Source organism: Equus asinus, chromosome 20, assembly GCF_041296235.1.
Source record: "Equus asinus isolate D_3611 breed Donkey chromosome 20, EquAss-T2T_v2, whole genome shotgun sequence".
Taxonomy (NCBI): domain Eukaryota; kingdom Metazoa; phylum Chordata; class Mammalia; order Perissodactyla; family Equidae; genus Equus; species Equus asinus.
Window position 1 is genome coordinate 52,290,112 of NC_091809.1, and position 26,275 is coordinate 52,316,386.

At 41.0% G+C, this 26,275-nt stretch overlaps 1 protein-coding gene and 1 long non-coding RNA gene across 5 annotated transcripts in view; one reads left to right on the plus strand and one right to left on the minus strand.

Annotated features, from left to right (window-relative positions):
• The window catches only part of BTG4 (BTG anti-proliferation factor 4), a 64,634-nt gene extending 42,243 nt beyond the window's left edge, over window positions 1-22,391 (plus strand). Inside the window, exons 1-6 of one of the 4 annotated variants that reach the window (XR_011495696.1) lie at window positions 1,430-1,671; window positions 2,246-2,443; window positions 2,912-3,049; window positions 3,641-3,839; window positions 18,165-19,698; window positions 22,022-22,391. Coding sequence is in view for 2 of the 4 variants with exons in the window: in XM_070490318.1 (XP_070346419.1) it covers window positions 2,271-2,443; window positions 2,912-3,049; window positions 3,641-3,839; window positions 5,365-5,547 (693 nt within the window). In the remaining 2 variants the exon portion in view is untranslated. Of the gene's footprint in view, window positions 1-1,422; window positions 1,672-2,245; window positions 2,444-2,911; window positions 3,050-3,640; window positions 3,840-5,364; window positions 5,802-18,164 lie in introns of those variants that run through there. The other 3 variants (XR_011495697.1, XM_070490318.1, XM_070490317.1) reach the window with 3 other exon arrangements.
• A 6-nt stretch (window positions 22,392-22,397) lies between these two features.
• Window positions 22,398-23,258, minus strand: LOC139041096 (uncharacterized). The gene is made up of 3 exons (XR_011495698.1): window positions 23,127-23,258; window positions 22,806-22,931; window positions 22,398-22,669 (listed from the first exon to the last, which is right to left on the minus strand). It is a non-coding gene; the product is annotated as an uncharacterized lncRNA (long non-coding RNA).
• Between the last annotated feature and the right edge of the window lie 3,017 nt (window positions 23,259-26,275).

Sequence of the window (26,275 nt, forward strand, 5' to 3'; positions counted from 1 at the left end):
TATCTAACACTTATGGAGCATCTACTATCAGGTGCTGTTCTAGACATTTTACACTTAATTATGATAACAACCCTACAAAGTGGGTACTGTTGTTTCTTTTATGTAGATGAGGAAGTTGAGGCACAGAGAAGTTAAATAACTTGCTAATGTCACGTGGTAAATTGAGCTAGGATTCAAATCTGGCAGTCTGATTCCAAGGCCTTGGGTACTCTTCTTACCCCCTTTTATAGTTGAGATTTTGAAGATTAGAGAGGTTGAGAAACTTCCCCAAGTTTCTAGTAAGCTAGGGACCGGGATTCAGTCCCATGACACTTGACTTTCTAGCTGATTTCTTAGCTGCTCTGCTGTATAGCCTTCCTGTAACAACGGCTAGGCAGGCTTTAATATGTGATTGACTGTAATTCAGAGCAAGGGAGGTGACAGCCTCACTCTACTCTGTAAGGGGGGAGCACACCCGGAGCACTGTGTGTGATTCTGAGCTCCACACGTTAAAAGGGGATTCCTGACAAGCCTGGAACTCATCCAGACGTGAGCACCGAGCTCAGAGAAGTGTCTGAGTAATCTGAGTAACATGTCTGTAGGAAGAACTGTTAAAAAGCTGAGAATAGTTAGCCCGAAAAGAGAAGACCCGGGGAAGCTGAACGCTCGTATTTGAAGTGTCTTCATGTGGTGGAGGGTTAGATAGAACCTCTGTAGTTCTAGACGAAAAACTAGGCAGCACAGAGAGAGAATCAAAGAGGTGGACTGGGCTCCTGATAGGGAGGAAGGACTGCCTGATATCTGGAGCTTTTTAGAAATGAAATGGGCTTCCTGCTAAGAGAATGAATTATTTTTCATGATGAAGACCCTGAATGACCACTTACTGTGGGTTTAAAGACTTTTATGTCAGGCATGGTGGTTCTTAAATTTTAGTGGGTATAAGTGTCACCTGGGGGAACTTGTTAAACACTGATTCCAAGGCCTCACCTTTAGAAGTATTGATTCAGTAGATCTGGGATAAGGTCCAAGAATCTGCATGTTTAACAAGCAGCCCAGTGGGTCCAAATGAGATGGTCAGTGACCCACACTTTGAGAATAAGTGAGATTAGATAAACTCTGAGATCTTTTCCACTTATTTTTTTTGGTGAGGAAGATTGGCTGCGAGATAACATCCATGCCAATCTTCCTCTGTTTTGTATGTGGGACACCACCACAGCATGGCTTGATGAGCAGTGTGTAGGTCTACACCTGGGATCTGAACCCTTGAATCCTGGGCTGCCAAAGGGGAACACACAAACTTAACCATTATGCGATGGGGCTGGCCTCTTCTTCCACTTATTTCATGAATAAACATTTTAGTAAAAAATGATGTAGTCAGTGTAATCATTGTTCAAAGGAAGTTGTCTTAAGTTTTATAAAAGATCCATGACACAACTCTTTGATATGTTGACAAATTACAATTAGAGACGAAATTATCAGAAGGTAGGATATTAGGATATGGAAGGAGAAGGCTTGATTCTCAATCTATGTTATAAAAGAGAAGACTTTAATACCAAAATAGAAGATACAAATCCAGTTTGAAAATCTTTAACCACTTTCAATAAAGAACTCACTCTACGCACGCCAAGGAGCATCCTGATGGGGACCTGGAAAACGCTATCTGATTATCCTAAAAGACAGCACCTGTGTAAGGTAAAGTACCTCTCAGGCTTTTGGGCCCCATCTTATATAAACTTCAGCCTAAAACTAACAGAACAGGTGTGGGTCAGAGTGTCTTCTAATTCTGGCTCACTTTTTGTTGAGGCTGAAGAGCTTTTGCTGGTAAGTATATTATATGTTTGATTAACCTTAACTTTTACTTAAAGTGTGCAACCTGAGTCACATTTTATAACTATTGTATCCTGAAATGTTTTTGCTCTCTGTAAATATGTTTTTAAAAAGTAGTGCTTATATAGTTTATTGCCCCATATCAGAACTTTTAAAAACTTAAGTTGCATAATGATGTTTCATTTGTTTCTTAAACGTATTAAAGTTTTAGAAAGATTTTTTTTTTTGAAAATCGTTAAAGCTGGCTAGTTGAGGAATTGGTGTTCTTGGCTGTTTTTATTGATAGTATTGATGTGCTTATTTAGTTCGTTAAAGACTGGCAAATGATTTCTGTTTTAAATTTACGGTATAAAAACTTCCAAATGGCAATTACATGTTGATAATAAGTTAGACCCTTATTTCTCTTTAATTTCTTCTTGTTTCCTTTTAATGGCTGCAGACTTCTTGTAAGTTTTTCTTGAATCATGAGGGATGAAATTGCAACAACAGTTTTCTTTGTCACAAGACTGGTGAAAAAGCATGACAGACTGAGTAAACAGCAAATAGAAGCCTTTGCAGAAAAGCTGATCACAATCTTGTTTGAAACATACAGAAGTCACTGGCACTCTGATTGCCCTTCTAAAGGGCAAGCCTTCAGGTGAGAGCTAGGATGTGGTACAGCAACAAGCAAGCCGCAAGCATCAGCAATGATTTTGTTGGCGGTCTATAAGTCACAAAAGTTTTATGGGCTCAAATCATTTGTTTGAACGCGGGCTTGAAAGAAAGAGATGCAGTAGGTGACAGTGCAGTGGAAAATTATAGCACAAACCCCCTATGTGAGGTGGATTAAACAATTCTAATTTATGTTCACCGTGAAAGATATGCAGTGAACATTTGATGCACTAATTGTGTGATTTAGTAATGCAACTCACATTCTGACTCGCGGTGTAAAAAGTTAATTATGTTTTATCTTGTAAAACTGTGGAGGGTGGGGAAGGGGTTAGGGGAAGCGGGGTGGGGGGGTGAGGTGGAAGCTGTGTGTATCGGGACTATTTGCCTACAACGTGATTCTCCCACAAAAGCACCTGTCACCACGTCTTTGTTTCCCTTTCATTATTTTTTTAAGATGTATCAGGATAAACAATAATCAAAACAAAGATCCCATTCTGGAAAGGGCTTGTGCTGAAAGCAATGTGGATTTTTCTCACCTGGGACTCCCAAAGGAGATGACCATATGGGTAGATCCCTTTGAAGTGTGTTGCAGGTGAGTAATTTCATTGGCGTTAGAGTCTGTGTGCTCTGTGACCCCTGGAAACCTTAGGTCATTTAGTCAGCTCTGTATACCTTTGTGAAAGATGATGCTCCAAAGCCCTGGGTGAGCAGTGAGGGCAGTGGTTGGCTAAGATTTTAGAAGCTATTAGACAACACAGACTTCCATTAGGAGAGGATGGAGTGGGAAGCACAAAGATTTTACATAGTATTTGAAATTTGACTTTAATCACTGCACCCAACTGCCAACCGTAGATTATCATGTCTAAGTGTTATAGGCAAAATCTAGGGGGAAGAGTTATTTACCATCGGGCATTTCAGAGTCCATTAGCTGAAACAAAATAAACTGGTCCTTGTCTTTTTCTGAGCTATTAACCAAGATAGCTTTTACAGCATACCCCCACTAATTATGACAGTGTAGCAGCTGAAGGTCATAATGTCTCTCAGCTTTGCTGTCAAACCATTTCAATCTGTTTCTTTTAAGTAACTCTTTGTAAATTAGTGACTTGTCTCCAGAAAAGATTAGAGGTCAAAACTTCGAGAAGTTGAATCCCTACTGAATATTTTCCTTTCCTTTCCTACTTAGGTATGGTGAGAAAAATCATCCATTTACAATTGCTTCTTTTAAAGGCAGGTGGGAGGAACGGGAACTCTCCCAACAAATCAGTGATGCTGTTAGTAGGGCCACGTTGGACTCCTCCCCGGGCAGCTCCTCCGATGAAGAAGGTTGTAACCAAGAACCTCAGATAATTCCTAAAGTCAACAATCCAAAGAGTATTTATCAGGTAAAGTGTGTTCCAGTTCTTCTTTATACTTGTCTTTTCTATTCTCATTCTAAAAAGAATATGCTCACTGTAAAAGCAGAGAACCAAGTGGAAAACATGGAAAAAACAAAACTATAAAGGTTAAAATGACAATATTAACATGCTAGAAGAAGTTTTTCTGTTTTTTTCTTCTTTATATAGTCCTTCTGCTTGGCTGAGTGCTTAGTATCTACACAATCTTTCGTAGTCCCGTTTCTCCATACAGTACTTGAACATACATAAGTTTCCTTTCACCTAAATTCCTTCAGAATTAAATATTAAAATTGGTGGGCTTTTTTGCCAATAGAAAATAACATTCCCCGTGGAAAATTTGGAATATTTAGAAATGGTCAAAGGTCTGAAATCCTGCCACCAGAGCAGTTAAAAAAATTTTTTTAAAAATATTCGTTTATCTTGTAATTTTCTTAGCTAATCTGTTACCGGTAGTCATCTAAATTGTTTCCACATTGTTGTGATATAAAAAAGCGGATTGTTTTTATAGAGATGTCTGAGTTTTAAGTTATTTCTGGAGACTTGATTCTCAGACATGGAATTACTGGGTCACTGGGTATGGTCATTTTATTGTTCTCAATATATGGCCAGAATACCTTCTAGAAAGCTGTCTTTGTTTGTAGTCTAATCAGCTCTATGTGAAAGTGTCTGTTTTATAATGTTCCCTAAAATAGGATGTTCTCATTTAAAAATAATTTCCTAAAAATGCTGTCTATTATAGATATTAACTTAATTAAATATTAAAAAATATTCTCCATGTGCCAGAATGTTTTGGGTACTTATTGTCTTACAGATTTTTCTCTTCACCCATTTATCACTTGAGGTCTTAATGTATTATTATAGGCTCTTCAAAAGTTAGGAATATTTTAGCCCCTTGACATATTATTGGCAAATATTTTTTCTCTAGCTTGTTTAGTTTTCTAAACTATATATATAGTTTATATATAGTCCTATATGTATAAAAGTTTAAAACTATGTAGTGAAATATTTGCTCTTAATTCTATTTTTATCTTTAAAGATCTTCCATCTAGGGATCAGATCTATAGTCAGCTATATTCTTTTAGTGGAATGTCCTTTGGGAGCGTGGTCTGTAAAGCATCTGTATGGGTCATCTGGGATGTTTAAAATGGCTATTTCTAGACCTCAGCCTTAGAGATCATGATGAGAGAGTTTTGGGTTGGGCCAGTGAGGTAGTGGTGGGGTAGGGAAGAACCCAAGAATACACATAAATTTGAATAAATGTGTTTTTAAATTATTTAGTTGGATTAAAGAATTAATTTTGTTAAAAGATGTCACTTGACTTACTTTATACCTTCCAAAATGCTAGCCAATTTTCGAAAGATGATTATCTACTTTGATTTCTATTCATCATACTTCCTATGCTTTTGAAAAGCTTAGCTTCTGAGTTACAGGTTTGTATTTAGTCCTTAGAGTTGGCTTATTAGTTTACAGAAGATCTTCATACCCACTCCTCCCCGTCCTTTTTCTTTTCCAGGTTGAGAATTTGAAACGACCCTTTCAATCTTGGTTCCAAATCCCCCGCAAAAATAATATGGTGGATGGCCGTATGGGCCTCCTAGAAAATGCTTATCATGTGTTGCATAAGAACCCTAAGGGTCATAGGGCTGCTGCCATACACCGGGTGGACAGGTACCACTGGGTCAACACGTACCGATAATGCAGTGACTGAGCACTCTGTAGGATAGAGCTCAGAGAAGCTGTGTTACTTTTCTCTGAAAGGAAAATGAGTGTAAGGTTGAGAGGCCCATGAAACTGAAAAAATAACCACATTAGGGACTAGAGTGCATGATGGTGAATCCTCTCACACAGATCATGACTATGTTCTTAGCTGTAATTTAATTCTTATTTAATTTTATGTGAAGTTTTATGTAACACTAGTGAATGTACTCAATAACATGATAGAATGAAGATACTGACCTGTGATAAGATTCAATGAATTATGAAAAGTAACGGTTTAAATAAACTTATTGTGTTTTTAATACCTTCCTATTTGAGTTTGTTGTAAGAAAGTTTTGAAAGTTTGTGTTTCTTCATTAGCCATTAAGAAAAGAAAAAGTTGACCTTCATTTAGGGAAGCGAGATCCTCATGGTATAGTATTCTGGTTCTACAAGACCAGTGAGGGCTTGTTTTAAAAATTACTTTTTAAGGAGCAAAACTCCCTTGTTTGTGTATCTTTTTAAAAATTTGGTTTATTTCTAAACCTCTTAACAGACTTAATTATGACTTATTTTATAAAAGTGATACATGCTCATTATAAAGAATTCAAGCTAACAGAGTAACACACCACCAAGAAGAAAAAAATCCCTACTACCCAGCCAGAAATTACCATTATTAACATTAAATGGTGGCCATCTTTCCAGTCATCCTACATATACATACAGATGTAAGAATTGATACACAATTTATTAAGAAAACACAATAAGAAGACATACTGATTTTTCTGTCTAGATCTATAAATTGTTGAGAGGGGGATCTTGTGACGACTCCAACTATAATTGTGATTTGTCTCTCTCCTTTCAGTTCTATCAGTTTAGTTTTACATATTGTGCAGCTCTGTTGTTTTGTATATATACATTTAGGACTGCTACGTCTTCTTGGTAGATTGACCCTTCTAATCATTACATAATGTCCCTCTCTGTCTCTGGTAATTTACTTTGTCCTGATGTTGCTTTATCTGATATTAATACAGCCACTTCTGCTTTCTTTTGATTAATGTGTGCGTGCTATATCTTTTCCCATCCTTTTACTTTCGACCTGCCTATATTGTTATATTTGAAGTGAGTTCCTTGTAGACAGCATATACTTGTCATATTTTCTACCAATTTGTATTTTAATTGGTGTATTTGGGCTATTTGCATTTATTTTAATTGTAGATATGTTAGGTCTCAAGTCTGCACTTTAATTTTCGATTTATTCTGTTTTTCATTTGTTTTCTTTTCCTTGCCTTCCTGTGGGTTACTTGAACATTTTTTTATAATTCCATTTTGGCTTATCTATAGTGTTTTCCAGTGTATCTCTTTGTATAGCTTTTTTAGTGGTTGCTTTAGATATTGCATCATATGTACATAACTTGTGGTCTACCAGTATTGTCATTTTATCAGTTCAAGTGAAGCATAGAAACTTGAATTCTTTGTCATTTATAATATAATTTATAATATAATATAATTGTATTAAATATTTCCTCTACATTTAGAGTCACATCAGACAGTGTTGTAATTTTAAGTTCAACTGTCAAACATAATTTAGAAAACTGAAGAGGAGAAGGAAAGTCTAGTGTATTTATCCTTATTTTTGCTTACCATGTTCTTCCTGATTTTCCAAGCTTCTTTCTTTCAGAGAATTTCCTTTAGTTTTCCTTTTAGGGTGGGTTGGCTTGTGACATATTCTTAATTTTTCTTCATTTGTGAATGTATTGACTTCTCTCTTTGTTCTTGAAGAGTATTTTCACTGGATATAGAATTCTGGATTGATGGTTCTTTCAGTACTAGAAAAATGTGACACTTCTTTCTGGCTTCTAATGAGAAATCTGTCAAATTTTTTTCCTTTCTATGTAAGGTGTTTTTCTCTGGCTGCTTTTTCTCTGCTTTTAGTTTTCAGAAGTCTAATTATAATATGTCTTGGTGTGGATTTCTTTGGATTTATCCTGTTTGGAATTCACTAAGCTCCTTGAATCTGTAGGTTTGTGTCTCTTTCCAAATTTGAGGATTTTCAGCCATTATTTCTTTGAGTACTTTTATAGCCTGCCTTTTTTTCTCTTCTTCTGAGACATTGATGACTTGAATGCTAGATCATTTGTTACAGTACCAAAGTTCTTGAAGCACTATATGTTCATTTGTTCAGACTTTTTTCTCTCTGTTGTTCAGATTGGGTAATTTCTTTTGTTCTATCTAAACATCTACTGCTTTCTCCGCCCCCCCCCCCATCCCTTCCATTTTACTGTTGAGACTATCCAGTGAGCTTTTTAATTTGGTTTTTGTATTTTTCAGTTTTAAAATTTCAATTTGATTCTTGTTTGTCTTTTATTTGCTGTGACTTTATAGTTCCTTGCCAAGACTTTCTATTTTTTCATTTGTTTGAAGCATGTTCATAATTGCTTATTGAAGAATTTTTATGATGTCTCCTTTAAACTCATTGTCGTATAATTCTAAAATCTTGTCTTGGTGTTGGCATGTATTTATTGTCTTTACTCAGTGTTATATCTTTCTGGTTCTTAATATGATAAATGATTTTTGACTGAAACCTGTACAGTTTTGATGTTATAAGACTTGACATCTTATTTAAACTTTATTTTAGCTGACTTCCTTTGATACCATTCTAGTGGAGGGTGCTGCCTTGTTACTGCCTTGTGGGAGACAAAAGTCCAGGTTCCCCAGTTGGTCTCCAGTGATACCCAAGGAAGGGGTTCCTCATATCTGCTGGGCAGGTATGGAAGTTTCAGCTTCCCATATGGTTTCCACTAATACTTTGGTGGGGGTGGCCTCATTACTGATGGGCAATGGTAGAAGTTCTGACTCTCTGCTTGGCATCCACTAATGCTACTCGAGCAGGGAGGTGGTAGTGAGGGGCCTCATTACTGCCATATGTTGGTTGATGTCCAGATTCACCATGTGGTCTCCACTAACACCATGAGGAGGGGGCTTCGTTACTGCCCTGTGGGGATGAAAAGATGAAAATTGCCAGCTCTCTGCTCGTCTTCTCACATGGCCCCAGAAGGAGGTTAGGGTGCTTTGTTGGTAACCTGGCAAGGGTGGAAGTTTAGACTCCCCATTCAACTTTTGCTGGCATGGATGAAGCCAGTTTTTTCTTTTCTGTGATGTTTGGCTAGAGTAAAGCAGTTGTTGTTTAAAAGTTTTCTATCTTGCTACACTGTCCCTCTCTTAATCTTTTGGCTAGAGACAGCAAGCTTTTGGGGAGCTTTTTTGGTCTGTGCCCATTGGTGTTTATGGGTTGCTGGCTTCTTTATTTCCAAGTCTGTAACATATGAGGGGAAAAAGATAATCTGTGGAGTTCACCACCATATCCTGCTATGGATTCTGAGGTCCCTAGCGGGTCTATTTTCTTCTCTACACCTTCCAGAATCTTCTTGTTTGCTTTTTATAAATAATGTCCAAGAGTTTTAGTTGTACTCAGTGGGAAGAGTATGCCTACTCCATCTTCCTGGAAGCAGAAGTCTGTGTACTACTTTTGAAATAAAAAAAATTTTTCTTGAAACAACTAAGTATTATATTTTGGGGAGAAGGTCCTTTTTGTTAATAGTTGGTAACATGGCTTCTATATCTATTGAGGTTTTCTTATCCTTTTTCTGGTCAGTGGGCTGTGCATGTGTGTGCACACAAGCTAATTCCTTAAAGATGACTAGAATCTTAAAACTTTTAAAAAGAAGCTTGCTAGTGACTCAGCAATAAATACACATAATGCAGCAGGAAGGAGAACATGATCCCTGGCTTGTAATCTGTGGTATTTCCATTAAAAAGCATGTGCTTATTAAAAGCTTGCAGCTGTTAGTATATTAATGGAATCAGATGAAGAGCCCAAGAAGTCAGCCAGGAAGCTAATATCATGTTTTGGTAGATGCCTTGCTCAGCCAAGAATGAGGAATATAAAAGAAAGATCTTTAATTTCTGCATGACTTTTTCTTTGCCATCTCTCTCAGAGGCCCTGGACTCTTGGCTTAACTATTCTAAATAGTCTTGTGTGTCTGGTTTAATTAATCTTCACTCTGCTCTCTGGGAAATACATTTCATAATTTATGTGAATAGCTTAATAATGTTCTTCAGGACACACTCAATATTTACCATAGCAAGCTATGATTTACCTTCTCAAAGTATGGAGAAGTCTTTAATTTTATGAAGTTACCATGCATTGATTTGGGGGTGTGTGCTTTCTTTAACAATTCCCGGGTCATGGAAGGGACAGGAGAACAGCTGCCTCATAGTCCATTCTTATGGGCAACTACCAGTTTATTGGTATCTGTGCTATGAAGGCAGCAGGTGATTTTAATTGAGATAGTAACTAATGAAACAGTTTTAAGGCTGACAGATTTGGTACTTATTTTGCCTGATGGCTAATCTAATGATGTAAATTGAATGATATTTAAGATAAGTGACTAAACTCTAGCAGCAAAGAAATGAGAACTCAATGTCAGTGTAAGATGGGAGAAATGGTTTTGTTCGATGTAGTAAGTTGATTCTGAGCAGATCTTCTTTATGGCTGATTTAAAACTCTTTGTTAAACCTTAATTGTAAATCTTCTTGTCTTGTTGTCTCACAGTGTTTTTTATTTTATGTTCCCTAAAGTTATTTACCATGAGTATTTTGGTTGGATTTAGAGTTAAATCCTCAGCCATGTATGGACATCTCTTAATTATGACAAAAGACCTTCAGTACTAAAAAATGTTGAATATGTGATGGATACTGAATTCACTAATTAGTTATCATTCATTATCTACCTACATAGTGTGTTTGTTTAAAGGTTGGTTTTTTTTACTAGCCTGTCTGTCTTCCATTGCTTGAGAGACTCAATAAAACTTGTATATAAAAAAAATTCCTTCTACTTCTCATCTTGGGGCACAATAAAGAGAATTATCCATGTGAGAAGCAGCTTAAATTGCTAGCATTAGATTTGTAATATGAGCAGCCTTTTGATTTGGAGTTTGTATTTGAAAAAATTTCTTCGGCTTACATCGAATTCATGTGATGGTTGTGTCTCTCATGATCAGCACTCAGATTCACCAGGAAAATTGTTTCATGTGGCAGCTGATCTATTTGAGGTGTTCCAACCAAGGCCTACAAAGTGAATTTTGTGTGTGCCATGTGGCCTATATTTTATGTACTCTCATTCCAGATCACCAAATATTGTACAAATATACCTCTGTGACTCAGTAACAGAGAATTTTAGATGTTAGCCTAATAAATGATAATATATACAAACTTTACATTTCTAGAAAGAGGTCCAGTCAATATCTTTAAATAATGAATATTTAATAAGATATATGGTCTAATGATCTTTTAGTCACAGTGAAAATGTCAGCATGTTATTTATCTTTGCCAAATATTAGACCCTGTTATGATATATCTATGCAAGATTATAATATACATTATGTGATTTATACATGAATGGTATAGGTATTTAAAAAAATTCTCTTATCAGCTTCATCAGATGTATTGATATATTTAACACCTTTTAATCATGCAGGCTGAAATGAGATCACCATTCTCTTTCTAGATCTAAAAACAAAACAGAAAAAGAAACATTATATATAGTTAGTTTTATAAAAAGGCAATCCACGGAATGATGAAAAATAGTTGCAGAATAAAGAATTCCTACAAATCAATTAAATAGGCAATCCAATGGAAAATGGACAACACACTTGACTAGGTACATCTCGAGAGAGAGAATTCAAATGGTGTATAAATATATGAAGATGCTCAGTTTCACTGGCCATCGGGGAAGTGCAAATTAAAACCACACACCCAGAAGAACGGATAAAATAAAAAAAGATGGAAAATACTAAGTGCTGATAAAGATGGAGAGCGAGTAGAACTCTTATCCACTGCTGGGGGCAGTATGTATTTATACAATCATTTGGAAGTCTGGTTGGTAGTATCTACTGAAGTAGGACATATCCATCCTCTAAGACCCAGAATTTGTAGTCCTGAGTAATACCTGACTAAGTAGAACATGTCACCAGAAGGTAAGCAAGACTGTTTGTAATAACCCCGAAATGGAAAATACCCACATGCACATAGTAGTAGAAAGAATAAATAAATTGTGATACATCTGCACAGTGGAATGTTTTACAGCAAAGAGAATCAACAAACTACAACAATATACAACAATACGAATAAACCTCACAAGTGTGACGTTGAGCAAAAGAAGGGATAAAGTAATTCATATTTTATGATTCTATTTATGTAAAGTTCATAAATGAGCAAAAACAATTTGTGATGTTTGAAGTCAGGGTGGTGGTTACTCTCGGGACAGGTGACTGGAAGGAGGGGACGTGGGCTGCTTCTGGGAAGCTGGTAACGTTCCATTTCTTGATCTGGATGCTGGTTATATGGGAATGTTCACTTTGACAATTCATGAGGTGTACATTTATGACGTGCACGCTTTTAAAAGCTATATTATATTTTAATACAGTCTTAAAAGTGGTTTTCACCCCAGACATTGGTGATAACTTTAAATAAAGTGGACTGGGGCCCAGGGCTGGCGTCAGTGTTCAGTTATTTCTCCAGGTTGCTAGTTTCTGATCTTGATCTCGACATGTTAGGTCACCACTCTGCATGGGAAAAATGAAGATGTTTGGAGGTTTTCTCTTTGCCAATTGTTCATAAACTTTACAAAATATGAGTGTTGGTCATGTGGAACCAAAATATTTATTAGTTTTTAAAAGATACAACATTTTAAATGCTTATGATTAAAACAACCTTTTATAAAACAGCAGTAGGTATCATTGTGGTAGAGTGGAAGAAACCCTGTGAAGGTAGTGGACCCAAGCTCTAGTTATTTTTTGTCCTCTCCTAGCTGGGTGAACTGGGGCAAGTCTGAGTCTCAGTTCCAGCTCTCTAGGATCAAGACTTTACCAGCCTGAAGGCAGAAGGATGAACTCTATGATCTCTTGGGTTCTTTCTAACTCTGAGATCTAAGATCCACCATCTGTTGCTACTGGCAAAGCTCTTAAATAAAGTGACTGATGATGTAATTTATTCATATCACCATTGATTTCCAATCCTTTGTTCTGCTGACATGTTCCATACACGATAAAAAGTTTCAAAGTGTACAGCAAAGTACAATCTTAGTGCTATAGATCATAAGGGCATCTCACCATGTCTTCACCCCCAAATTGATCTCTTGGCTTTCTTGGGATTTGTTGCTCTGCAGTGAGGATGCTCTTCAGGAAATGTTCCATATGGGTGAAGAGGAGAAGATCTTTGTTTTTCTTAATATACTGTAGAGAGTGTGGAGGACAGACGTTTTATCTTTGCTCCCATTTCTGTGAAGTACTCTTGGATATTCTCAGCCAGAATGTGGACCTGAGAGTATTACATACTATTCTACTTTTAAAGTAAAATGACACCTCTTCTTAGACGGTGGTTGGACTAACATTCTACCTCCATCTCTGTCTTGGGGAAATTCTTTTTAACGCTTTTAAGCCTCAATTTTTTTTTTTTTTATCTTTAAGTTAGGAATAAAGAGCATGGGGAAGATAAAAATGAGATAATGCATGTAAAACTCTCAGCAGAACATCTGGCATGTGGCAAGTGTGTAATCAATGTTTGCTATTGTCTACCTAATAATTAGCTCTGGTAGATTGGAATGTTTCAGTCTATAGCATCAGGGTCCAGATAAACTATGAACTAATGAACTATGTTCATTAACATAGTAAATATATCGAAAGCCTCCTCTGAGCCTGGCACATGGGCTGCATCAAGAAACAAAACCGACATCTCTGCCCTCATGGAACTTACATTCTAGCAGAGAAGAAAAGTAAGTAAATTATGCAGTGTAGGTCTTAGGAGGTGATATAGGAAAAAGTAGAGCAGAGTAAGAAAAAGTTGATGAACATGGGTAAAGAGGGTTGCCATTGGGGGAGGGGGGAGGGCAAAAGGGGTGATTTGGGTCACATGTGAGGGGATGCACTATAATTAGTGTTCCGGTGGTGAACATGATGTAATGTATCCAGAATTTGAAATATGACGTACATCCGAAAACAATAAAAAATAGAAAAAAAAAAAAAAGAAAAGAGGGTTGCAAATTAAGACAGGCAAGTCAGGGTAGGCCTCATTGAGAAGGTGATACTTGAACAAAGGCCTGAGGAGGTAGGGGAGTCAGGCATGCTCTAACTCCTTAGACCAGGGTTTCTCAACTTCAGCGCTATTGGCATGTGGGGATGGATAATTTTTGTTGTGGGAGCTGTCCTATGCATTGTAGTATGTTTAGTAGCATCCCTGGCCTCTACCCTCTAGTTAACAGTAGCAACCCCTCCTCTGAGTAGGACAATCAAAAACATCCCCGACATTGCCAAATGTCCCTTGGGAGATAAAATTGCTCCTGGTTGAGAACCACCGACTCAGAGGAAGGAGCATGGCAGGCAGACGGAACCCTTAAGAGGGGAGTCTACCTGGTGTGTCTGAAGAACAGCAAGGAGGAAGGTGTGGTTGGAGTTGAGTGAATGAGGGAGAGAATAGTGGGTGAGGGGGTGGGAGACAAGGGAGACTTGGCTTCTTTGGCTTTTACTCTAAGTGAAATGGGGAGGCCCAGCAGGATTTTGAGCAGACCCAATTTTCATTTTAAAAGGATCACTTTGACTACTGTGCTGAGAATAGACTGAAGAGAGGCAAGGTTGGACTCAGAGAGACTGGTTAGTGAGTATAGTAATCCAGGTGAGAGAGGATGGTGGCTTGCACGAGGCTGGTAGCATGTAGGTGATGAGAAGTGGTCAGATTATGGACATGCTGTGATGGTAGAGCAACAGGATTTACTGATGGATTGGTTGTGGGGTGTATGTAACGGAGAGAGAGGTTTCAAGGAAGACTTTGATCTGAAAAACTGGAAGAATGGAGTTGCCATTAACTGAGATGGGGAAAGTTTCAAGTGGAGCATGTTTGGAAAGATCGGTTTTAGGCATGTTGAAGTTTGAGATACTTATTAGACATCCAAGTGGAGATGGCTAGTAAGCAGTTGGGTATATGAGTTGAGTTAGAGAGTTGGGTTGGGGCTGGAGATAAAAATTTGGGAGTCATTGACATATAGATGGGATTTAAAGTTGGATGACTGGATGAGATCCCCAAGAGGAACAAATATAGACAAAGAAGAGAAGAGGACAGGGCCGAATCCTGGCCCTCCAACATTAAGAGGCCAGGGAGAAGAGGAGGGATCAGCAAAGGAGACTGAGAAGGAACAGCCAGAGAGGTAGGAGGAAAACCAGAGGAGCTTGGTGTCCTGGGAGCCAAGTGAAGAAAATATATCAAGGAGGAGAAAAGGATCAGATGTGTAAATGCTGCTGTTGGATGAGGACAGAGAACTGACCATCTCTGTGATTTGCGGGAGGTAGGTGTAACAGAATTCTGTGATCTGGATGACCAACATCACCATCAACATCAACCACAAAATAAATCTGTGACTCAGTAACTAATGGAGATTTGATTACAGGGAGATGTATATGGAACATTTACTTAGGAGTCAGGAGATCTAGAATCGAGTCTCAGCTCTACCACTATAAACAGCTTCTTGATTTGGGGCAAACTGCTTAATTTCTCCTTAAATGCAAAATATGACAAAATATGTATTTTCCCTATTTTGCAGGATTGCTGGGTAGATCAAATGAGACAATATATATAAAAGTGCCTTGCAACTTGGAAAGTTTTATATAAATAATGAAAAAAGATATGTTCTTGTTTATACTTCAGGAATGAATTGACCTTTAATGGAGGATCATATATTTAAATTTTATATTTTTAATAGTTAAAAAGCTGGTTGATAATATTCTCACAGAAGTGCTTTAAATAATAATACTAAGAATACCATCATCAAGCTGGCACAGAAAGCATACTGTAAGTTTGGGTAAATAGGCTACCACATGGGCATCTAAATTTAGTCTCTGAGTTTTATAGATGGAATTCTGCTTACTTATGGACAATATATTATGTGATATAAGTTAAGTAACTATGGAGTCACATTTGCAATTCTCTTAACTCAGAGAGCCAGGTACCCACTGTCTGCCTTGTAGAATATAGGATTTAAAAAATATTGTCATATGTGGTTTGAGAAGCAGGCTGAGTGTCAAGGCAGTGTACCACCTAGGGAGGCCGGAAATGTCTGAATAGGTCATGCACTGAGGCATTTACTCTGTGAAGAAGACAGTTTTACTGAAGGCCATGTGCTACACAAGATAAAGTTAGGTACCTCTTCTGATGACTCTGGCTCCAAGTGAGACTCACACTTCATTTCAATGAGTTTAGAGAGGAGATCTCTTCCTCTGTCAGAGATGGGCTGCTCTTCCAGCAGAAGAGCGCTTACGCTTTGGTCCAGCTTACTGTCCCGGGAAACTGCGGACATTCGCAGTGTGATAGAGAATGCTTCTCTGAAATAGGCTTCCAACCCCTGGTCATGGAAAAGGTGAGGGGGCAGATCAGTACTGTTCTACACAAGTGCTATTAAAGCTTTAAAATAATAGTTGAAAGAAAAATGGGACTTGAGATTTATCATCTTTACTTGTCCTCAATATGGGTTATCATTGCTTTAGCAATTGTGGTGGTTTATGCGTCGACAAGGAAATATCCAGAGAAAGCTGTGATACTGTGCTCATAGGAAGACCACTTCTCTCCAGCATTCTCACAGAATGCATGCATTTTGTTAGATGCCGCCATAGGAAATTTGATCAGGAAAATCTTCTTCCTGGCCTAGCAGTAGAAACCAAAGGCCACCAAGAGGACTTAAGTAGATTTGAAATGTTACAAAGCTCAAAGCGTTTATTGGATAATAGGGTCTGAGTCACAGAGAAAGAGAAGAAAAAGCCCTGTGTGTGTTATAAATACCTTGTAAAATGACCTCAGAAAGGCGGGGCTGGAGTCCTGCTGGAGGTCCTCGGCAGCGATGTGGGCCAGGCAGTGGATCAAGAGCAGAACAAAGCTTCCCACGGATGCCAGACACTCTCTCCCAACAAACAGTGTGCTTTCAGCACTCTAAGCAGAGAAGATACACAAACACAGAGATGTCAGCCTCAGGGAGCATTTCCACTACCTCCTTCTTTTTCTAGTTTTATATGGTTTAAAATAACTTTTGGAATCATAAAGTCAGAGACTCCCTGGGCTTAATGGAAATTTACTGAAGGGAAGATTTGGACGACAAAGGGAAAATTCTTGTTTCAGTTCAACTCTGTGAATGAATCTTTTTCTCCACTGTCTCTCAATTTTTCTGCTACCCTCATCTTACAGAAAACAAACAGTGGGAAATTGAGAGCAAAATTTCTCATGTATCTCTGTCTTTTATCAATGTCCTCCAATCATTGTTTCCTTAAGCAGCGGTTCTCAAACTTTAGTGTGACTATGAATCACACGGGAGTGAGTCTATTCTTGGGGTCCATCCCAGAATTTCTGGTTCTGTGGGCTTTGGGTGGGGCCTCGGCATTTCCATTTTTACCAAGCTCCCCAGGTGGTTGATGCATGAGGCCCAAGGACCACAGTTTGAGAATCATTGCCTTAGAGGGCTCTCAGGCTTTCTCTGTCTGTCATGCCTTTATTGCAATCAAGTTCTCAATCTCCTGTCTTGCCTAATTGATCTGAAATAACTCCCTTGTTCATTTTCTTAAGAGGCAAAAGGTTGGCATGGAAAAGCCTTAGGTGATTTGGAATTGGAATCTGAGATCCATCCCTGGAATGAGCTGTGGGTGGCAGCACAGACTAGTGGTTAAAAAATGAGTCTGGTGTTCAAATATACCTGGACTTGAGTTTCAACTCTTGCTAACACTGTGGTCTTGGGCTAGTTACTTGGCCTCTCTGGACCTGAATTTCCTAATTCATAAAATAGAGATAACAAGAGTACCACCCCCCGCCCCCGTAGGGTTGGGTTGTTGTAAGTTGTAAATGAGATGATGCATGTAAGGCATATGGCTAAGTGCCTGACACACAGTATTCAATGAATCCTGAGTTTGTTTCCCCTTCAGTAAAATGGGATTAAATTCTTGCCTACTACACAGACTGCTTTGAGGATCAAGTGAAATAATGCCTGGAGGGTAGCATTTTTTAGTAATTTTTGGTCTTATTAAATCCCCTAACAATTTAGTAGTCTAGTATAAACCATTTCCCAGTCCTCTAACAATGATTAGCAGTTCCTCCTTTCACAATCATTGTTTACCAATGTACTGTCATCAGTGTTTAAGGTCTATATACACTGGCTTAGAGTTCCACTGAGGCACTGCCAACCTCTATATTTGAGGAACTACCCGGACAGGAACAATTTAGATCCCTTTCTGTAGAAAGATGCTGATTGTGCAGGATTTCCTGAAGCTGGAACGGTGACTCTTACGGGAAACACCAGTCTGGAACCACCAGCTTGATAGTGACAGAGATTCATTAATGGGCACAAAGCCATTATGATTCTCCGGGCACAAGCCAGGACATATTCATTTCACTAATTAGAGAAAGCTCTTACATGGTGACATTTATTATGCCTTAGCTAAATGACTTATTACCAAGGGAGAATAAAATATATCAGGACTTGAGAGAGAAAATGTTTTATAACATTGCTGTGTTTGCATCTATCTTTGCTAGACTCTAGAATTCTACGACCCATCTCTGGGACTGGATTTGCAGCACCTGATAGAAGAAGGAACCTTGGAAGGCATTGTCGGAGGGTTCCATGGCAGGAAGATGAGAAGCAATCTTCAGGGTGATTTCTGGAGCCTGAAAAGAATAAAAAACAAATAAAAACAAAACCAGGGGCCAGCCCTGTGGTGTAGTGGTTAAGTTTGGCACCCTCTGCTTCAGTGGCCTGGGTTCATGGGTTTGGATCTTGGGCGCAGACCTACACCACTTGTCAGCCATGCTGTGGTGGCATCCTATGTACAAAATAGAGGAAGATTGGTACAGATGTTAGCTCAGGGCTAATCTTCCTCAGCAAAAAACAAAAACAAAAACAAAACCAACCAAAAACCAAAACCCAAACCCATCATTCTGCTAAAAAATTCTCATGCAACTCAGCTGCATAGCACCAACCAAATTAAAGAGAAGTAAAAGCATTGGAACATCAATTTAAAATGCTAATAGGATAAGTAGATTCAGTATACACCACACGACAGTGGGAAGAGTATGTGTCTGATATTTATGCTAAGAATTAATTTACTTCTAAGTAGAGGTAGACTAGACTGGCAGTCAGGCCTGAGGACTCTCAAACTGTGACTCCTGGAGTCTACGCTTGCGCTAGCCTTCTGGTTGGGTGATCTTGGGTAAGTTTACTCGACCACTCTATATCTTTCCTCCTCAATTTCAAAATGAGAAAAAAAAATTATAATATTGATGTCATGGGTTTTTTTGAAGATTAAATGAAATAACTCATGCAAATTATTAGAACATTTTCTGGCATGTACAAAGTGCTTAATTCATTCTATTACTATTACTATCATTTGAGAGATTAGACTTTAGATTGGTAAAATGATTCCTATCAGTCCCCTTAAAGGAGAGACTAGAAAGTTCCCTGTTGCAGGTGTTTAATCCTAAGGAATATCTACCACCTCAAAGCCTCCTTCCTAGTCACCCTGGCTTCATGGCTCCACAGATGACTGCTTCACAGAGGGGCCGGAAACCAGACTTACATGAAGCTGGGGGATGAGGAGGTGCAGGATGGAGAGGCCATACTGGTAAACCACAAACTCCCTGGCAGAAAGGTCTGTGGATTGCACAGTTATCAGCTCTTCCTTCTGCATTATCTGAGGTTTTGGAAAATCCTGCAAAGGGCTTTTTGGGGCTACAGGGATCAAGAGAAACCAGTAACGATTTCACTGACTTTTCTGTACAGTAATGATATATTGATAAAAACAGTAACAACAACAATAATACAGTTCAGCTTAGGAAAAGGTGTATTTGCATCCATCCATCCTTCCATCCCTCCTGTTCTCTGTATGCACTGTGTTTCAGGCTCTCTTGCCCATCTTCATGGAAGAGCCACTGAGTTTCAGTCAATAGGAACAGAGGAGAAAGAACAACAGAATGAGGGTCCAGAAAAGATGGCAACAGATTTTCTTCTACTGTTTCATAGCATTGTTTGGAGCTTTAAACGTAATGTACTCAGAACAGTGTATGGTGCACAGTAAGTACTCAGTAAATGTAAGCTGTATTAACAATCTTAGTTCCCCACAAAATTGTCTCTAATGGGCTTTGGGTCTTTAACCATTTTCTATTTTTTTTCTTTTTAAAGATTCTATTTTTTTTTCCCTTTTTCCTCCCCAAAGCCCCCCGGTACATAGTTGTATATTCTTCATTGTGGGTCCTTCTAGTTGTGGCACGTGGGACGCTGCCTCAATGTGGTTTGATGAGCAGTGCCATGTCCACGCCCAGGAATCGAACCAACGAAACACTGGGCCGCCTGCAGCGGAGCGCACGAACTTAACCACTCGGCCACGGGGCCAGCCCCTCTCTTGTTTTCTTATTCTTGAGAGGACAATGAAAAAAGGCTTGTGCAGCATGGCAGAGGAAAGAATGCTGAACTAACAGAAGACCTGAATTCTTGTCCAGGTTCTGTAAGACCCTGGGAAAGTCACTTAACTTCTTTGAGCATCAGTTTTCTCATCTATAACAAAAATAAGTTCATAATCTTCCACTATCTTACAGAATTAGAGTTTGGGTTTCCAAGCATAAACAAGACAATGTATATAAAATTGCTTTCAACACTATAAAGTCAATATAACTATCACACAATGAAGGTTGACGTAATGGTGGGACCCCTCAAAGGAGGGCCCACTTCTCTGCCCATACTCTTCTTAGTTTCCTCCAAAGAGAAGTGGAATTAATACTAAGATTGGTCAAGTTCTGGGGTCAGCAAACTTCTTCTGTAAAGGGGCAGAAAGTAAATATTTTAGGCTTTGCCAGCCAAGAGGCAAAATTGGAGTTCAAATTTAGTGTTCCCTGTCATCATGGTAGAAGACCTCATTCTCCTACAAAGCCTTCCTTTGCTTCTCTGATACACGGTGATCTGCCATCCTGGGAACTCACCAGAATATGTTGCCTGCATCTCCCTTTTGGCATTGCCTTCCTAGTGTTGGATAATTTTTCATCTGGGGAAGCAGGTTAGGTTAGGCCCTGGGGTAAGACTCCCTGGGATTGAATTCCAGCTGAACCCCTCCTTAGGAATATCATTTTTGACTACTTACTTGACCTATTCAGAAGCTTCAGGTTCCTTATATAAAATGAGTAATAGTATCTACTTCACTGGGTCGTTGTAAAGATTAAATGAGCTAAAATAGCCAAAGAGTTAGAATAGCACAAGACCTATTGTACAGCACTCCATAGAAATGTTATTCTTCTGACTTTTTTTTTCAATTATTTACAAATATAAAACCATTCTTAGCTTATGGGCCATACAAAAGAAGATAGCAGTCTTGAGTTGGCCTGTGGGCCATAGTTTTCTGACCCCTGGTCAAGTTCAAAGATGTTCTTGGAACTGTGCTTACTAGTAGCCTGCATCAGGGTCAGCTGAAGGGGATACACTCATTTCCTGTTAATCCTCTTCTACTTGGGAGGTGCATAGTTGAAACAGACCTGACTCTTCAGGGCAGGCCAGCCACATTCTCTTCTGACTTCAATTTCAAGGGTGGTATTCGTAAGCGATCTGGAGTCCCTTTTTGGGGCAAGATCTTCTTTCTCTTTGTCTCCTCTGTCTATCTCCGTGTCTCACACTTTTCCATTGACTCTTTGTAACATGTGGCTGGCTGGTATGGGATAAAATCCCAAGATTTAGATTCAGTGTTTTGTGGGGAGGTAGAAGGCCTTTAGGAATTCCCTTTTGGGGACTGGCCAAGTTATTATTACAGTGGGACTGTGATTCCTATTTATTATTCCTTATATGGAAAAATCCCTTGGGAATCTTAGGATGAGGGTAGAGAGAAATGATGATTGGCAAAGCAGGATTCTGACATACCTAGTCCCTAGGGGTTGTAGCATTGAACCCAAGGTTATCCCACCTTCAGTGTGCCATGATAATTCCAAACAGAAGCTGCCAGGGAAAGGAGGTTACCTGGTTTGTGATGCACTTGTCCTTGCAGTTCAGCTCCCTCCTTGTAGGCTTGGGACCAGATATCTACGTTCTTCAGGATGGGAAGGAGTGGTGAGGTCCACATGATGTCAACTTTATCTGTGTCTGAACAGAGGGGAAGAAAATAGTTGTTGGAGTAGGGCCACAGGACTGTGGCCAAAGTCCAAAAGAGCCAGACATAGCATGGTGTGACAGGTGGCCTCTAAGATGGCCCCGATGATCCCCCAGGCGTATCCAGGCCCTTGTGTAATCCCCTACCCTTGAGTGTAGGTTGGATCTAATGATTTGCTTCTAACGAATAGAATATGGCACAAGTGATGAGGTCAGGATATGAAAAGACCGTGGCTTACATTTTTTTTGCGTTCTCTCGCTTGCTCTGAAGGAAGCCAGCTGCCATGTTGTGAGCTGTCCTAAGAAGTCTATGTGGCAACGAATTGATCTCTCTGGCCAACAGCCAGCAAGGACTTGAGATCTGCCAACGGCCATAAGAGTGAACTTGGATTCCCCAGTGAGACCTTGCAGTGACTGCAGCCCTGGCCTGACGTCTTGATGCGTGAGATGCTTAGCCAGAGGGCCCCAGCTAAGCTGCACCCAGATTCTTGACCCACAGAAAGTGTGACATAAAAAAATGTTTGTTGTCTTAACCCAGGAAATTTTGGGGTAGTTTGTTACATAGTGATGTATAACCAATACATTGGGTTTCTTTATTTTCTTCCTATAGAGACTACCATGCCACACTCTTATGGTGCCTGAAGCCCTAACTGTAGTATTAGAATTCATCAAAACATGATCAGCATTGGCAGCAGAAGGGAACACTGGACCCATGATCAGCCTTACCTGTCCCCGGCCCCTGATCCTCCCATCCTGGGCCACGGCCTTGAGCTCCCACCAGCGCTGCCGTGATGCTCTTCAGGAAGGGGATCAACAGCGGGCAGGCCGCAGCCCAGTCCCTGAGAGAAGTTGTGATTGTCCCATAAAATATGTCTCCAGGGTAGTTCTCCAAACACACAGGGGTTCCTGAGGCGACCATCTAGGATGAAATAGTCAGAACCTAGTTCCATGCGTGGTTCCCACCTGTCCCACGTGGCTGCTCTGGGAGCTTCTCTCTGAAGCCCCCATTAAAGTTGGATGTACAGCTCTCCTTGACCCAGTCCAGAGGTCAGTACCTGAGTGTGCAAGAGCTGGAGGCGGCTCAGATCCCGTTGGTATTGCATCTGAGCAAGGGCCCTATCCAGGAAGCTCTGTCTTTCTCTCACCACCGCCTGAAATTCATCAGAGAGATGCTGAACCACCTAGAACACAGGAAATAAGATGTCCAAATTAAAATGCAGTGTCTTTCTCTTTCCTCCTGCTCCCCTCCTAGTCCATCCACTGCTCCTTGGGTCCACCCATCCCTGAACATTACATTGTCCTGAAGAGCCACATGTGATGACATGGGAGGATGTACTCATCCTATGTGAGTCCCTTTGTCAGCTTCTGAGCCTTACCTTCCTGGGACGGTTCCAGATCTGTGGGCTCTGATTCCTACTCTGCTGTAGCCATATCTCCTCCTCCTGGCCCTGCAGCCAGCCAGCTGCTTGCCTGAGCTTTTCTGCTGCCTGTCTTAAACTCTGCAGGACCTTCTGCATGCCCAGCACCACCTGTGCCTCCTGTTCCCACTCCTCTCTGTCTCCTGCAAGGGGCAGAGAAAAGGGCCCCATGGCAGCAGCCACCTCTGGGGGTGGGGAAGAGAAGCAAAGACATAAGAGTTTATGGGAGCCAGGGGAACCTGCCAGGGTAGAGCCAGGGTCTAGCTGGGAGCCTGGGAGATGAGCACATGCAGAGAGCAGGAGGGATTTTCAACTGGGAAGCTGTGGGTGGTGGCACCGCTCCCAGGAGATTTCTGCTCTGGAGGTCTGGGCCCTGGGGCTGCTTTCCCACCTTGACAGAGCAGGCCTCGCCCTGGGCCGCTTTGCGTGTTCAGAGCTCTGGCTCTCCTCTCGGTCTCTCGCAGGCAGCAGGACTCCAGGGCCACACAGGCCTCCTCAGCAGCCCTCAGCTACACAGGACAGGAAGCACGAGAGAAAGGGCCATGAATGGGGAGGCAGGAGCTGTGGGCTGGGCCACCTCATGTTGTCCCCTCCTCCCCACCCTCTATCCTGCTGCGACACTTAGGAGTAGCTGAAATCTAGGGCCTGGAGTTGGGGAATCTTGGGACTTTATCTGCCCTGAGATAGATTCTGTTCCTGTGGTACAGGGAGAAAAGGCCTCCACACTTCCAAGAGAAACCTGTGCTGTCTGGGCAGACGGGTGGGTGGGAACTGTGAGGGGGTGCCTCTGCACCTCACCTGCGGCCTGGGGTCTTTGCCTGGAGTGAAGAGGAGCTCCCGGCTCAGGTCCCACAGGTGTTCTGCTAGCCGCACCTCTTCCTGCTCCTGGCGGCGCCAGTACTGCTCCCGGGCTCTCAGCTCCTTCTCCAGGGTGTCCAGCTACAACATTTAGCTTATTTAGGGCTCATATGCTTTTTCTCCTCACAGCCCCAAGTGGTCTGATTGAAGATCCCCAAAGCTTCTCAAGACATGGGCCTCTTCCACCCCTGGGTGTCCGTGACTAAGCTTGGTGAGGCAGATGACTTGGTTGTAGATGGCAAAACCTTCTTCAAGCTCCCGGTCCCTCTCTCTCTCCTTCTAACACTTGAACTCTCCAGAGTCACCTGTCTCCCTGCTCCCATTTCTCTCTTGGGAGGCCAGGGGAGATGAGCACGCGGCAGTGGGAAATTGTTCTCACCCCCCTCATATTACCCCTTCCTACTCATCTGTGAAACTGTGAGTTGGGGCTAGAATTTACATTTCTTGGCTTCTAATGAGAATCTTTTATAACACATCCATCTTTGTTTCTGAGACTGTAACTCGGCTGAGAATATATGGGCAGACCCTAAATTATTGTCTTTTTGGGGAAAATCTGCCAATGCCTGAATTACTGCAATAACCTTCTGACAGGGCTTTCTGCTCCAGTCTGGCCCTGCTCCCATCCATCCTCTGCTGCCAGAGGGAACTTTCTAGAATGCTGATTATATATACACATACATAAGCACAAAAATGTCTGGGAGGAGGTGTGCCAACCTGTTAATAGTGGCTGCATTTGGTGGGAGAGACTGGAGGAGAGGTGAGTAGTGTCTGGATATGGGAGCACTAGGATGGGTGTTGATGGCGGATGGAGTGAGAGGAATGGGGAGGAGGGAGCTTCTTCATTTGCATACTTATAAAAATGTAGTAGGATTATGAATAATTTGTTTTCCTTTTGTATTGTTGCATATTTCCCAAGTTTAAAAGTCTTAAAAATATTCATATTTGATCACATCACGTGTCAATTTAGAATCCTTTAATGGGCTCCCATGACTTTCCTGAGAAGTCACATTTCTCGGCCTTAGCCAAGCACAGAGGGCTGTTCATGATTTGTTTCCTGCCTTCCTCATTGGCCTTACCTGCTGCCTTTGCCTCATGCCTTCCTCATGATCCTGGAACATTCGTGGTCTCCACCTGCCACCTTTACGCTTGCTGGCCCCTTAGGCCTTTCTCTGACTCTTTCTTTGGGTTTCAGCCCAGGTATTACCTCTTCAGGGAGGCCTTCCTTGAACTCTCCTCCATGTGGTTTAGATGGCTGTCCCCTGGGCTCCCTTAACACCCTCGTGAACCACAATCATGGTTGGAACCCACAGACAGTCAGTTCCCTGAGGATAGGAGCCCTGTCTAGGTGTCTTTGCATCTCAACACTTAACACCGTTCCTGGAACATAGAAGGTTCTCGAAATGTAGTTGCTGAGTGAACAAAGAAATAAATGGAATGAACTCCTCCTACATACCAGATCAGGGTCTCTCACTCCTCGAGGTAAGGCCTCCAGCACCTGGACAACGGGCACTACCACTCCGGCAGAGGGATCCATTTGAGCACCAATGACAGGACCAGGTTCCCCAGTCAACGGGTCTATGGCTTGAGCCCCAATTGAGATTGGGACAAGACCTGTGGGATGCCAAGCCCGTCACCGGCTTTAGTAAGCAGAGATGGGAAAAAGAAAGAAGGGTAGCCATGGGAAGAAGGAAACATGGCTGGAAGGGAGCTAAAGGAACCCTTAGAACCCCTCCTACCATTTGAAGGGCTCTGAGCTGGAGTAGAGGGCTTCTTGAGTTTCTGAAGTGCTGGTCTTTTAAGGACCCAATTTTCTCAGTGGGGGATAAATGACCTGTGGTACTGGGGTTCTGGAATCTCTGAGCACCTTTATTTTGGTTCTCAGCAGCCCTAGCGGAAGCATCAGAATGATCCCATTCCTTGGCTCATGAGTGAACAGACTGAGGGTACCCCTCTTGAACTTTACAGACTTTTCTCCCCCAGGGCTAAGTCACATTCCTGATCTCCCGAGGGCTTTCAGAGGCCGCAAGCTCCCTCCTACCTTTGCCATCAGCATCTTCCATTGAACCTGCCAGGGGTGTGGCATCACCAGAATTCCCATCACTCTTCATGCCCAGGATGGGCACTATGAGCCCTGAGCCCTCAGGGTCTGGGATCTCCATCCCATATAGGGCCGGGACCCACAGCTCTGTCCCAGGATAGCACATCATCCCTAACACAAGAGGGAGGGGGCAGAGAGAGGAGGAGTGGAG